Source organism: Ambystoma mexicanum, chromosome 2p (assembly GCF_040938575.1).
Source record: "Ambystoma mexicanum isolate Mex_15411 chromosome 2p, UKY_AmexF1_1, whole genome shotgun sequence".
Taxonomy (NCBI): Eukaryota; Metazoa; Chordata; class Amphibia; order Caudata; family Ambystomatidae; genus Ambystoma; species Ambystoma mexicanum.
The window spans coordinates 547480458-547492661 of NC_090923.1; the positions used below are offsets into that span (position 1 = coordinate 547480458).

General features: G+C 44.6%; 1 protein-coding gene across 1 annotated transcript in view; it reads left to right on the forward strand.

Moving 5' to 3' along the window:
* Positions 1–12204, forward strand: part of DNAH1 (dynein axonemal heavy chain 1) — a 3604831-nt gene that overhangs the window by 602624 nt on the left and 2990003 nt on the right. The window contains exon 10 of the mRNA XM_069644003.1: positions 4623–4834. Coding sequence (XP_069500104.1) covers positions 4623–4834 — 212 coding nt within the window. The remainder of the gene's footprint in view (positions 1–4622; positions 4835–12204) is intronic.

Here is a 12204-nt window from a genome sequence, read left to right on the forward strand (position 1 = left end):
ACGCTCTTCGTTCTCTTTAGGTGCTTGCTTTGTTATTGTGGGATTCCATTTTTGCGATTTCAACAAAACAATCGCTTCCCGAGCTACTTCTGCGAACAACCGTTTGTCAGTCACACTATTTTTAGTGTGTTCCAGAATTATCTTCACGTTTGCCTCAGATCTTAGATGTTCATTTGACAAAACTTGTTTAGTCATGTTGAGATCTTGCTCAACATTTATCATTTTTGTATTCAGCATAGCTAAAAGGGTGGTTTGATCTTTAATGTTCTCATTCAGTTGTTCATATAATTTCAAATGTGGTGACATGGATATAGTATGTGCAGCCATTATTAGTGTATTTAGGTCTCTCGTGATCTCTTTTGAAAGACATTCTGCCATATTTTGTATTTGAATATTATTTTTTTTGTTGTTGTACCTTGACCTCGATGTTTTTGATTTTTTCTTCAAATGATTACTTTTCTTTGTGAATGGTTCATCTATTTTCGGACCAACTGAGAACAAGGATAAATAAGGCTCACCTCCATCTCCATTCAGACCATCTGGTTGTCTTTTCTCAGCATGTCTTTTTTGCGATACAGTTATATGGTCTATGTGATCTTCATTTATTGAGTCAAGTCTTTTCCTTTTCACCATGTGTTTCAGCCACAAGTTCCGTTTTTCGTTGTGTCCCCATATTTCAGGTAGTTGATGTAGTACATTCTTCACCTGGGGCACTTGGGCACTTATCTCGTGCTCTTGTGGGTGTAGATGCTCATTAGCTGATGCTCCCACCATGTTTTCGGAGGTATGATGGCTTCCCAATCTGGTGTTTATTTCGATTAGGTCTTTTAGTACCTTATCGACCACGGCAATCTAGCTGCGCTGATTAGGACTCCTCACATCACTCAGTGGTTTGTTTGGTAAAATTACCAGACTAGTCCAGTCAGTGTTATGTAGTATACTGGTTTCATCATCAGGTGTCATTTCGCTTGGGAGATTTGGAAGGCTGTCGCCTGGAAACAGTTCTGCTTGTACTGAAGCAATGTTGTTATACGTGTACGAGTCTTTACCAATAGCCCCACCAATGGGCCAAACCATTGTGCGATCAGCCTCGCTATTAGAATCGCCATCCATCCCCTTCTTATGGTCCTTGACGTAAGCCAGCGCATGTCCCGCCAAGGCCTGTAGTGTCTTGACAGAAAGCGGCTCAACTACTCCACTTTGGCGGAGGGCTGCAGCTGTTTGAGGGACATTTACATTTGGTCGGCACTCTGCGTAGTCATCCAAGTCAGCATCTAAGAACACCTCAAACACAGCATGACTCATGTCCCCCCCCCCTCGAGGTTAACATCATTAGTTACATTGACTGTTAGAGGTGACGTTACCATGGAGAATGTTGGCGAATTGCTTGCCTGGCAATCAAAAACATTTCAGAGTTTGTAGATGAGATTGAAGCGCAGGTCCTTTTACGGGACCTGCTACAACTTACCAGGGGAGCCGCTCGATATTCGGCCATCTCTCTTCCTCCGGCAGCCAGAAAGCGACGCTGCCGCTGCGTAAGTTGATGCACGCCTCCATTGCCTCCATCGTCTCCCGTCTGCTGAAGCTGCACGGCTACATCATTCCGAGCCAGTCCTGAGGTGCCAGGCTCCAGCGTGATTATTAGGCTCATGCTTCTGTGGGCTGGGGGAGCAGGGGAGCAGGGGGAGCGGTGCACGCCGCACGGGTGAAATTGCACGGACTAGTGCTTTGCTCAACACACTGCACCCAGCATCCCCGCGCACCCGTGGCAACACTGGCAACACTCTGCGCACTCTGTGTCGCTCTGCGACCGAGGCAGAGTATTTACTGGTGAAAATGGACTTCTTTGCACAACAAGGTAGACAGCACACAAAATCCACAGGGTCTCCAACACTGACAACACTCTGCATACTCCCTGGTATTTAAAAAAAAAAAAAAGGACAAATTGTCTTTTCCATTTTGATTGTATATTTGAAAATTGTTTCGGTGAAACTACCTACCAGTTAGCAAGAAATATTAAAAGAACAAATATATGAATGTCCATACCAAGGATGAGAATATCGATAATTGGTAAGTAACTTTTCTGTCTTGTCTTTAGTTCAATAGCAGGAGTCCATACGCTGTTGTGGGTGTATAATGTAATTATTGGGAGTGCAAATCAGAAATTGGGTAACAGAGGTAATTGGATCTGATCAAACCTAATTTGGCCTGCACTTTATATGTCAAATTTAGATGTGCATCCTACCACATCTAAGCACTCGCACTTATTGTTGGGGCATGCATATTCGTGATTACTGCCCAAATTGTTTAGCTCAAAAGAAAATTTAAATCCATTTCCTACTTATCTGTCCCGTGCATCTCACTTTGAGAAGGCTCTTCTTGAAACCACAATTTATTGAATTGAATATTTGCAACACTAGTGTAGCACTTAGGGCTTGTAAAAGCACCAATCATGTAACTTTTGTCCTTGCTGCTTCCTCTTATGCATGGCTAAGTAGGAAGAAAATGATATATAATACTGTGAAATTAATTTAAGTCTGTGGGTACGTAATGATCTCTGGTTTAGGTGCAACGGAATGTATTTTATTATGTTTTTATTTTTTAATTTGTAATTCATTAAACTTGATGGCGAATGGGTGGGGGTTTTATGTTGTATTATGGAGTCTAGCCTTTTCGATATTAATGAGATAGGCGGCTCATGGTATTTATTGTGAATGGCTCTTTTGTCCTTTTATTCAGTTTAATGGAGACCTTCTGTGGGCCAAATTAAATAAATGGTACAAAGGAATTTACTGAATATATTGATGCATATGCATGAGGACACATCAATTCAAGTGAGACTCAGCAATGAGTGTGTCATGTCTACAATAATTAAAACAAATAACTTACTTAGACAAGGGTGTATCTTGGCCTCCTGTCTTTTTAATGTGTATATGGCCGATATAGGTAATGAGCTTCAGGATGCTTGATTTGTATCTCCCAAAATAGGCGATATAAAAATTGCATGGGTGGTGTATGGCGATGATTTTATTTTATTTGACAGAACACCCATAGGCCTTCAAAGATTGATCAATGCATTTGTATTTTTTATTCAGGCTCACAAGTTACACATTAATCCTACTAAAAGCGTTGTCATTAAGATCTGTAGGCAAAATAACAAAAATTATTTTACTTGGTTTATTAAGGATAAAGCTTTGACTGTTGTCACTAGCATGATGTACCTAGGATTCCCAATTACAGCTCATCCATCGAAAGCTTTCATTAGGATTTTTTTTTAAACAAAAAGCTTTGCTCCTGGCTATGCAAATGGCAAAGATAGATACAAAATTTGGTACATTTTCTATGCGTCCCGTATTAAACTTTTATATGGGGAAAGTGGTCCCAAAATGTATATACGGGTTAGAGATCTTCCCAAAATGGTTAGTGGATGAACTGGATTATTATGAGTCAATTATGTGGAAACGTTTTTTTATTGTATTCCACAGTCTGTTCCAATAGCAGTCCATCGTCACGAATTAGGCTTAAAATCTTTACGCAGCAGAGTCTGATGGAGGGTAACTCTATACTGGAAAATTGTGACTTCCCCCTCCCCACCTGTTATATGAGGTCTTTGGGAAATTAATGAAAAATGGTGGAGCGGAATTGAGAGAGTTTGCTGAATACTGTACTAATATTATGAAAATAATTGGAGTGACTGAAGAACTGCTGGTGACCAGTCCACTTAAGGTGAAAGTACAAATTCGCAGAATGGATTGGACTGAAACACATGAAACAGTGGTTAATAACACTCTTTACAAGCATTTAGGATTAGTTCATAAAAAGGTGGGAACCTTCGAGGGGCATTTGGATAGGTTTCCTGTTCGATCTTTTAGAAATGCATTCTTACGTTTTAGATTTAATGTACTTTTAACTAATGAAATAATTTGCATTAGGAATCCTCTGCCTCCTGAGATATCATTTTGTAGATTTTGTGAGGGCCATGGTTCAGAAGAAAATGTACGTTATTTGCGGTTACATTGTCCTATGTTGCTCTCTCTGCGAATTATGTATTTTGAGAAGTTTGTTCATGATTTAGCTTGTCTGGATTCCGATAATTTATGCAAGAATATGCTAAACGGTAATTCAATAGCAATGAAACTGGCAGTAGTAAGATTTCCACAATCATTAGATTTTTATAAATGAGAACAAATGTTATATTTTATTGTTCTAAAGTTTTTAGATTTGGCTTTCATTTGATTATTTTGGATTGTAGCTTCTTTTATATGAATTTTTATTTGATTTATTGCTGATTAAAAGTGTTTTAAAGTGTACATTTTGTAAAGATTTATTTTAAACCATACACAAATTATTCAGTTTAATAGTTGGTTATACGTCTATTTATCTATGTTATTTACTATGACTGTATTAATTGTGTAATTGTGTAATGCGACTTTTAAGGCAGGACTGCCGAAATAAAGTGTTTTATTGATTATATATTGGTATAATAGTTTACACCAAAATTATTTTCTGTTCATGATTAACTGCTAATGTCAGGTGACCGAGTTTTGGATTTTATTTTTGATAGCATTGTGCCAATTCCTCGAGTAAATAGACTTAAAAAAGTGACATTTTGCTCCCCACAGGATGTGTGGAAGTTCCAGACTATCCATTTGCTCAAAATCGTGCAGATTTCATCTTTCACACAATTCTGACAAGGCCAGAAGTCATCTACTCTCTCAGTAAAGTGCGAGCTGAATGCAACAAAGTAGCTGCAATGTCTTTATTCCATTCAACTTTGACTAAAACTGTTCGTTTGGAAGAATTTGAACAGATCCAGTCTCAGGTCATTTCCCAGGTAGGAAATCAATAGATGTAGCTAACAAACAAAAATATCTGTGTTCTTGAGGTGGAAAATATTAATATATTCCCTTGTTTTAATTTTTGGTTTTGCCAAAGAGGGTCATATAACATAAAACTATGATAACAGTAGTTTAGTGCAACTCTTGCTCTCCAATTGAATGTTACTTGCTCTTAAAGGCTCACTTTCATACATGCTGTGTGTGCCATTTCCATATCAGAAAAACTTGGAAGCGCTAGACGAATGCATGTTTATAGCAGTGAGGCTTGGAGAACTTGTGCTTATGTCAAGATTTCAAACCGTAAGTCTTTGGCACTAGCACAAGGGATGCGAAGAGCAGAATTGGCAATATGTTGGGCATGTGAATAAATCATATGATCAGAGTGTAAGGATGAACTTGCAAGTTCAAGGTTTAGGGACCAATGGTGTATTGTGAGCTATCCTGCCTCAAGATTGTAGGTGGAGGTCGTCATGGATCTGGGATAGTTAAACAGGCTACGGGAGACTATGTCAAGAAATGTTCTAAAGGTTTGTAATGACTGGTCTACGACGGGGCAAGGTGGAAAGCTGTTGAAGCAGTCCAACTTGCTTAACACTGAAACATTCATTAAGGTTTTGGAAGAGTGAAACATGAGGTGGGAGAAGCATTTTCAGTGTTGAATATGTGGCAGTAGTTAGAGGTGGCAGTTGATGGGATGACGGTTGAGAGTCTCATTTTATTGTCAACATGAACCATGAGATTACAGGTTTTTATTTTTAACAGTTTTTATTGTGTTTTCCACATGCAACAAATACAATCAGCGACCTTGTAATAAATTTACTCCTAACAACTGTAATGATCAACGTGATAAACGAAAGGCCTTTCAAACAGTAAAGGTAAAAACAACCAAAGAAAACTTAGAATTTCTCCTGCTCCTACAGTTCCGGCCCGACATCCCTACAATCCTTCAAAGGTGGCATGCCTCTATGTCCCAGGCGGGCTCACATATTAATTACATCTCCAAGCTCATACACCATCCAACATTAATCATCTATGGGGCATTTCGTCAGAAGGGGCGAACATTTCCTATGTCAAGGCGCTCCATGTGGCCACATCATCACTCGCCTCCCTCGTTCCTCTGTACACTGCCCTGTGCCAGATAAAAGGTGTAAGCAATCACTCATCTGTGGAAGTCCCTCCACCATGCTTCAACAATGGGCCGCTCTGTTGATTTCCAAGCCATTTGCAATCCTGAGTTTTGCAAGCACACACATCAAGTCTTTCATCCTGGTAAAATGTGTTGTATGCCTCGTCCCCCGCGAGAACATCCCCAACAGGCAAGCCTCCAGGGGCCATGCATGCATCTCAATGCCACTTTATCGGCAATTGCTGACCAGAACCTTAAGACCACTGGCAGGTCCAGCACATGTGCATAATGACAGCCCTATCATCTGCGCTTCGAAGGGATTGTGTCCTCCGACGTATTCCTTATCTTTGATAATTCGTCTCCAGCTTGCTGGCCTCAGAAATGTTTTTCTCTGTAGAGGGCGCTGCACGTCGACGTCTGCTGAGTCGATGTCCCTCGACAGCCACCGTATCGGCGCCGACGTCGCCATGCCCATAAATAGCCATGCACGGCGTCTGTTGCTCAGTTCCGTTTTTCCGCGCTTCGTGGGGCCTCGGAATATCGTTGCTCAGTTCAGTCAGATAAACCTTCTAGATTTACTCGAAAATACCAACTCGTTCTCGATGGCTTCTTCATCGGAACCGAAAACGCCGCGATCCAGCTTAAAAAAATGTCGAGACTGCAGTAAAAAAATGTCGATAACAGATCCACACAGGATCTGCTTGTGGTGCTTGGGAGCCGAGCACCATTGTTCGGAGTGTGAAGGAGCGCAAGGGGAAGCTCGAGAGAGGTAAGTCAGTCAAAACCTCCTAGAAAGTTTCTTCGGCTGAGTCGAGGCATTCGTCTCCTCGCCGTCGAAAGCATTCCCATTCTAGATCTTGAAGTAGCTCCCACCATTCGTCGAGATCGAGACACTCAAAGAAGAGACGACGAAGATCCCCTTCCTCGTCATCTTCTGTTTCCCCAGAAAGGGTCTCCTGCCCCACAAAACACAGTTCTCAGGCTGAGTGGGAGGAATTCAGGAAGAAAATGCTAAGCGTCTTCGAGAAAGCGGCCTCGACCCCCTCGAAGACAGCTGAGGGTGATACCCCGGGTGAAAAACCCAAAAAATCGAAACGCCGCGAGTCACTGCACCCGCGGAAGATTCCACCCGAGAGCGCCACGGGCCATCGGGTAAGACGGCACCGTCTTCGACGCCGTCGTCGAAGATCCCTTCGACGCATGGATCGGCGCCATCGGCGCCGTTGTCGAAGGGTTCTTCGACGCATCGGTCGATCGACTCGACGCCATCGTCGACGCCGACATCGAGGCAGATGAAAGAGAAAACCACGGCTACTTCACAGCCAACTGTGATAGCAAGAGCCTCCGGCACGACGCCGAGACCGTCGTCGACATCCTCGAGTAGGATCCCGATCCTCTCGAGTTCTTTGAGGCCTCTTCCAGTTTTCTCGACACCTTCGAAGCCTGTCAAATCGGCGTCAACGACATCGTCATTTTCTCGGCCAATAATGACGAGTTTGGCTCCTTCTGCCTTAGAAATGTGTTTTACACCATTTCCGAGGTCATAGTACCCCGGATTATCTTCAATCTATGAAGAAGGAGAGGATGCTGACCAGGAAACCTTCGGGTTGCAGAGGACCACACTACCTGTTTCAGAGGATTTTCACCTTTGAGGAAAGAAGGTTGAAAGACCTACAGGAGTCATTACATGAGGCAAGTGGGCTGGACGCTTCCCCAGAAGTGGAATTTGTTAAACCAGACCCAGGGGAACATGCCGAAACACCCTATAGAACCCTGATGGCAAGGATTATTGAATTTATGGGTTGGTCTGCGCCTTCACCTGTTTTTCAACAGGATGACCTGACAGACATATTAGACAAAGGTCCACAGGAGGATCCTGTGGTCCCCTTCCATGCAGCCTTACAAAGAAAGATTTCATCTAATTGGGAAACTCCTGAAGTTATCCCTGCAGTCAATAAAAGATTGTCAGCCAAGTATAGGGTAGCTCGGCTATGCCTGAATACTTATAAAAACACCCGACTCCAGAGAGCCTGGTGGTTCAAGCAGAAACTTCATCAAGCAGCAGGTCCGCTCTACTGTCCCACAGGATAGAGATGACAAAAGGTACAATTCTATGGCAAAAAAAGTTTTTTCTGCTTGTAGTATGGCGTTGAAGTCCATCAACGCCACCTGTACGCTCGCCAGGTTGTCACACACTGTGGGAGTGTGCTTCATCAGCGGCTGACTGCATACCCGAAGGAGAGGAAAGGGAAGCCTTCCTTAACATTATTAAAGATGGCAAAGATGCCATGTGCGAGTCACTTCAAACTGACATCGATTCCGCTGACAGTATCAGCAGGGCCATGGCGGCAAGTACGACAGTCCGCAGGCATGCGTGGTTGCGAAAGTCTGGTTTTGCTCCAGATGTGTACAGGCCAGACTTTTGAATATGCCCTTTGACGGCTCTTCTTTATTCGGTAAAAAGGCTGATGACAGTCTGGAAAAGTTGCAGACATCTAAAGCAGCGGCAAAATCGTTAGGAGCTGCAATCCGCCAAACTCCTTTTCACCCCTCAGGAACCTCTGGGAGAGGAAAGTCCTTTCGCTATTATTCCGCATTCGGGAAAGGCACAGGACAGCCGGCTCAAGGAGGACAAAGGAGATCCACCCGAGGTGGACGGGTCAAAAGTACTAAAGCCGCAGCAGCAGCAGGTGCCTCTTTACCCTCGGCATCTGCATCAGCCGCCCCCAAACCACTCTGAGGTCTTTCCACACAAAACACCTGTAGGGGGCAGGTTAACTGACCATATGACGGAATGGCAGGCTATAACGTCAGATGCTTGGGCATTGGAGACAGTTGCCCAAGGTTACTGCCTACCCTTTCTACACATCCCTCAGAGTCATCCACCAGGGCACAGCTTTCTAAAAGTTCCAGATCCGCTCCTCTTGCAGGAAATTATAGACCTGCTAGAGAAAGGTGCCATAGAACCGGTACCTGTAGCGGACAGGAACAAGGGCTGGTACTCCCCCTACTTTCTCATACCAAAGAAGGACGGAGGACTGAGACCCGTCCTGGACTTACGAGAATTGAACAAGTTCCTCAGGAAGGACAGGTTCAAGATGGTAACTCTCTCTCAGATTCTTCAGGCCCTCCGGCTCCAGGACTGGCTGGTATCTCTGGACCTTCAGGATGCTTATTTCCCTGTGCCAATCCATCTCAAACACAGGAAATACCTGAGGTTCGCAATTGGCGACTCTCATTATCATTTTCGAGTTCTGCCATTTGGGCTGACCTCCGCCCCGAGGGTCTTCACCAAGCTAATGTCGGTAGTGGCTGCGAGTCTAAGGAGGGAAGGGATCCACGTCTACCCCTACCTGGACGATTGGCTGATCAGGGCTGTATCTTCGGAACAAGCTCAGAGCCAGCTAGATTATGTCTGCCACTTCCTTCACAAACTGGGCTTCTCCCTCAATTTAAAGAAGTCACAGATGATACCATCACAGAGACTCCAGTTCATTGGAGCGGTCCTGGACACTTCCCTGGGAAAAGCCTCGCCACCAGAGGTGAGGGCTCAAGATATTCTGCAAATGGTGAACAAGTTCCAAAATGCCCAACGTCTCCCAGTCTTCGACTTTTTGAGGTTGCTAGGCCTCATGGCATCCTGCATCTTCCTTGTGCCAGAGGCTCGCCTGAGAATGAGATCTCTTCAGTGGGTACTGCGAAATTAGTGGTCGCAATTCTCAGGGAGAATGACAGATCTCCTCCGGATTCCGGACAAGGTAGCCCACAACCTTCTATGGTGGGCCTATCCAGAGAACATCTTGAAAGGAGAACTGTTTTGGCAACCATGGCTGGAGATAACAGTAGTCACAGACGCCTCACTCACGGGGTGGGGAGCCCATGCCAACGACTTGACCATCAGCGGTCGTTGGTCTCCATCGGAGTACAGACTACACATCAACCTATTAGAGCTGAGAGCGATCAGACTAGCGCTGAAAGCTTTCCTGCCATCAGTACAAGGGAGAAATGTCCTGATAATGACGGACAACACGGTGGCCATGCAGAACCTGAACAAAAGAGGAGGCGTAGGGTCACTGCCACTGTGCAGAGAGGCAATGCAGCTCTGGTTTTGGGCAATTCAGGAAGGAAACTCTCTATCGACAGTCCACCTAGCCGGAGAAAAGAACTTGACAGCGGACGCTCTGAGCAGGCAGAGCAGTCTCCCACGAGTGGGAGCTAGCTCAGGAAGTCCTTCAAGAGATCTTCGCCCTTTGGGGAACCCCTCAGGTGCATCTGTTCGCCACAAGCACCAACAGGAAGTGCGATCTGTTCTGTTCAAGGGAATTTCAGCCCCGAGAGGAGCTCTAGGAGACGCGTTCGTAGTGGACTGGGAGTTCCCACTCCTTTACGCATTTCCACCTGTCCCTGTTATTCCTCAAATGATCAGGAGGTTGAGAAGATTCCAGAAAACCATGATCCTAATTGCCCCGGACTGGGCCAGGAGTACGTGGTATCCCGGACCTTCTAGATATGTCCATCTATCCTCCAATCCGTCTTCCACTCAAAGAGAATCTTCTCTCGCAGAAGGGAGGTTAGGTTCTCCATCCAGACATCAGAACCCTCAACCTTCATGCTTGGCTTCTGAAAGGGTGAGGTACAAGGATTGGGACATCCATGATGACGTCATGGAGGTGTTGCTTTCGGCCAGAAGGCCAGCAACAAAGTCTTTATACCGCTGCCGTTGGAGCAAATTTTGCAGCTGGTGTAGAGAAGGGGAATATCAACCCTTTTTCATCTGGTACACCAACAGTGTTATCGTTTCTACTCTAGTTGGCAAACTCAGGCCTACAAGTTGGCACTGTAAAAGGCTATCTCGCAGCGCTTTCAATCTTCAAGCGCACTGCGGAGGAACCATCGTATTTCAAACTACCTCTAGTAATACAATTTCTCAAGGGATTAACTAATGGTTATCCTCCAAGACCATTCCAAGTTCCCTTATGGGACTTAAATTTAGTCTTAAACTTCCTAATGGGTACTCCATTCGAACCACTCCACTCTTGTCCGCTGAGATTTCTCACACTTAAAACTGTCCTATTGGTAGCACTAACATCTGCTAGGAGGGTGAGCGAGCTACAAGCTCTCTTGTAAACCCCCCCCATACAATTTTCCACAAGGACAAAGTTGTCCTACAGGTGAAGCCTAATTTCCTCCCAAAAGTGGTTTCTGAATTTCATATTACTCAGAAAATGACCTTACCTTCGTTCTACCCTCCTCCCCATCTGGGGAAAGAGGAAGAAATGCTACATAGGCTGGACCCAAGGCGAGCTCTGAGCTTTTACATCAGCAGACTGGCTAGGATTAAGCAAGCAGACCAACTGTTTGTAGGATACTCGGGTCACAAGTTGGGACTACCCATAACAAAACAGACCATTTCCAGGTGGATTATTTTGGCCATTATGGAATGTTACAAACTGGCAGGGAAAGAGCCACCCCAAAATCTTAGGGCTCATTCAACCAGGGGTATCGCAGCCTCTTCGGCCCTCCAAAGAGGGGTACCGGTCCGAGACATATGTGCGGCTGCCACATGGTCGTCCGCACATACGTTTACAAAATTTTACAACCTGGATTCCTCCGCTAGTCAAGAGACCAGATTTGGAAAAGCCGTATTACATGCGGTTCATTCCTAAAAGGGATACATGACATTATTACTCCCACCTCCAATTACATGCCACTGCTATGGGAGTCTATCAAAGATAAGGAATACGTCGGAGGACTCAATCCCTTCGAAGAACAAGTTACTTCGTAATGTTCTTTCGATGGGATGTTCCTCCGACGTATTCCTTATCGCCCCTCCCATCCATCCTCGCAGTAATACTTCCCTTGTGGTTGCAGGTTACGCTCCTTCAAGGTCAATAACCAATTCAGGCATGACTTATCTTATGCTACAAAATGGAACTGAGTAACGGACGCCGTTGCTCAGTTCCGTTTTGTCAATTGAGGAATACGTCGGAGGAACATCCCATCAAAAAAACGTTACAAGGTAAGAAGTAACTTGTTCATCTAGGGCAATCCCTGACCCACACCATGGAGCCGAGATATTTTGTGTAGGGCCATGTATGCACTGTGTGTAATGTACAATGTGATAGCTTAAATCGGGCATTCCTGGAGAACATTTTAATATAAATAAAGGTCTGAGCCCATTCCGCATCCGGAAAGGTCATACCCAGGTCTGCCTCCCATTGTGAGCGCACATTCAGGACG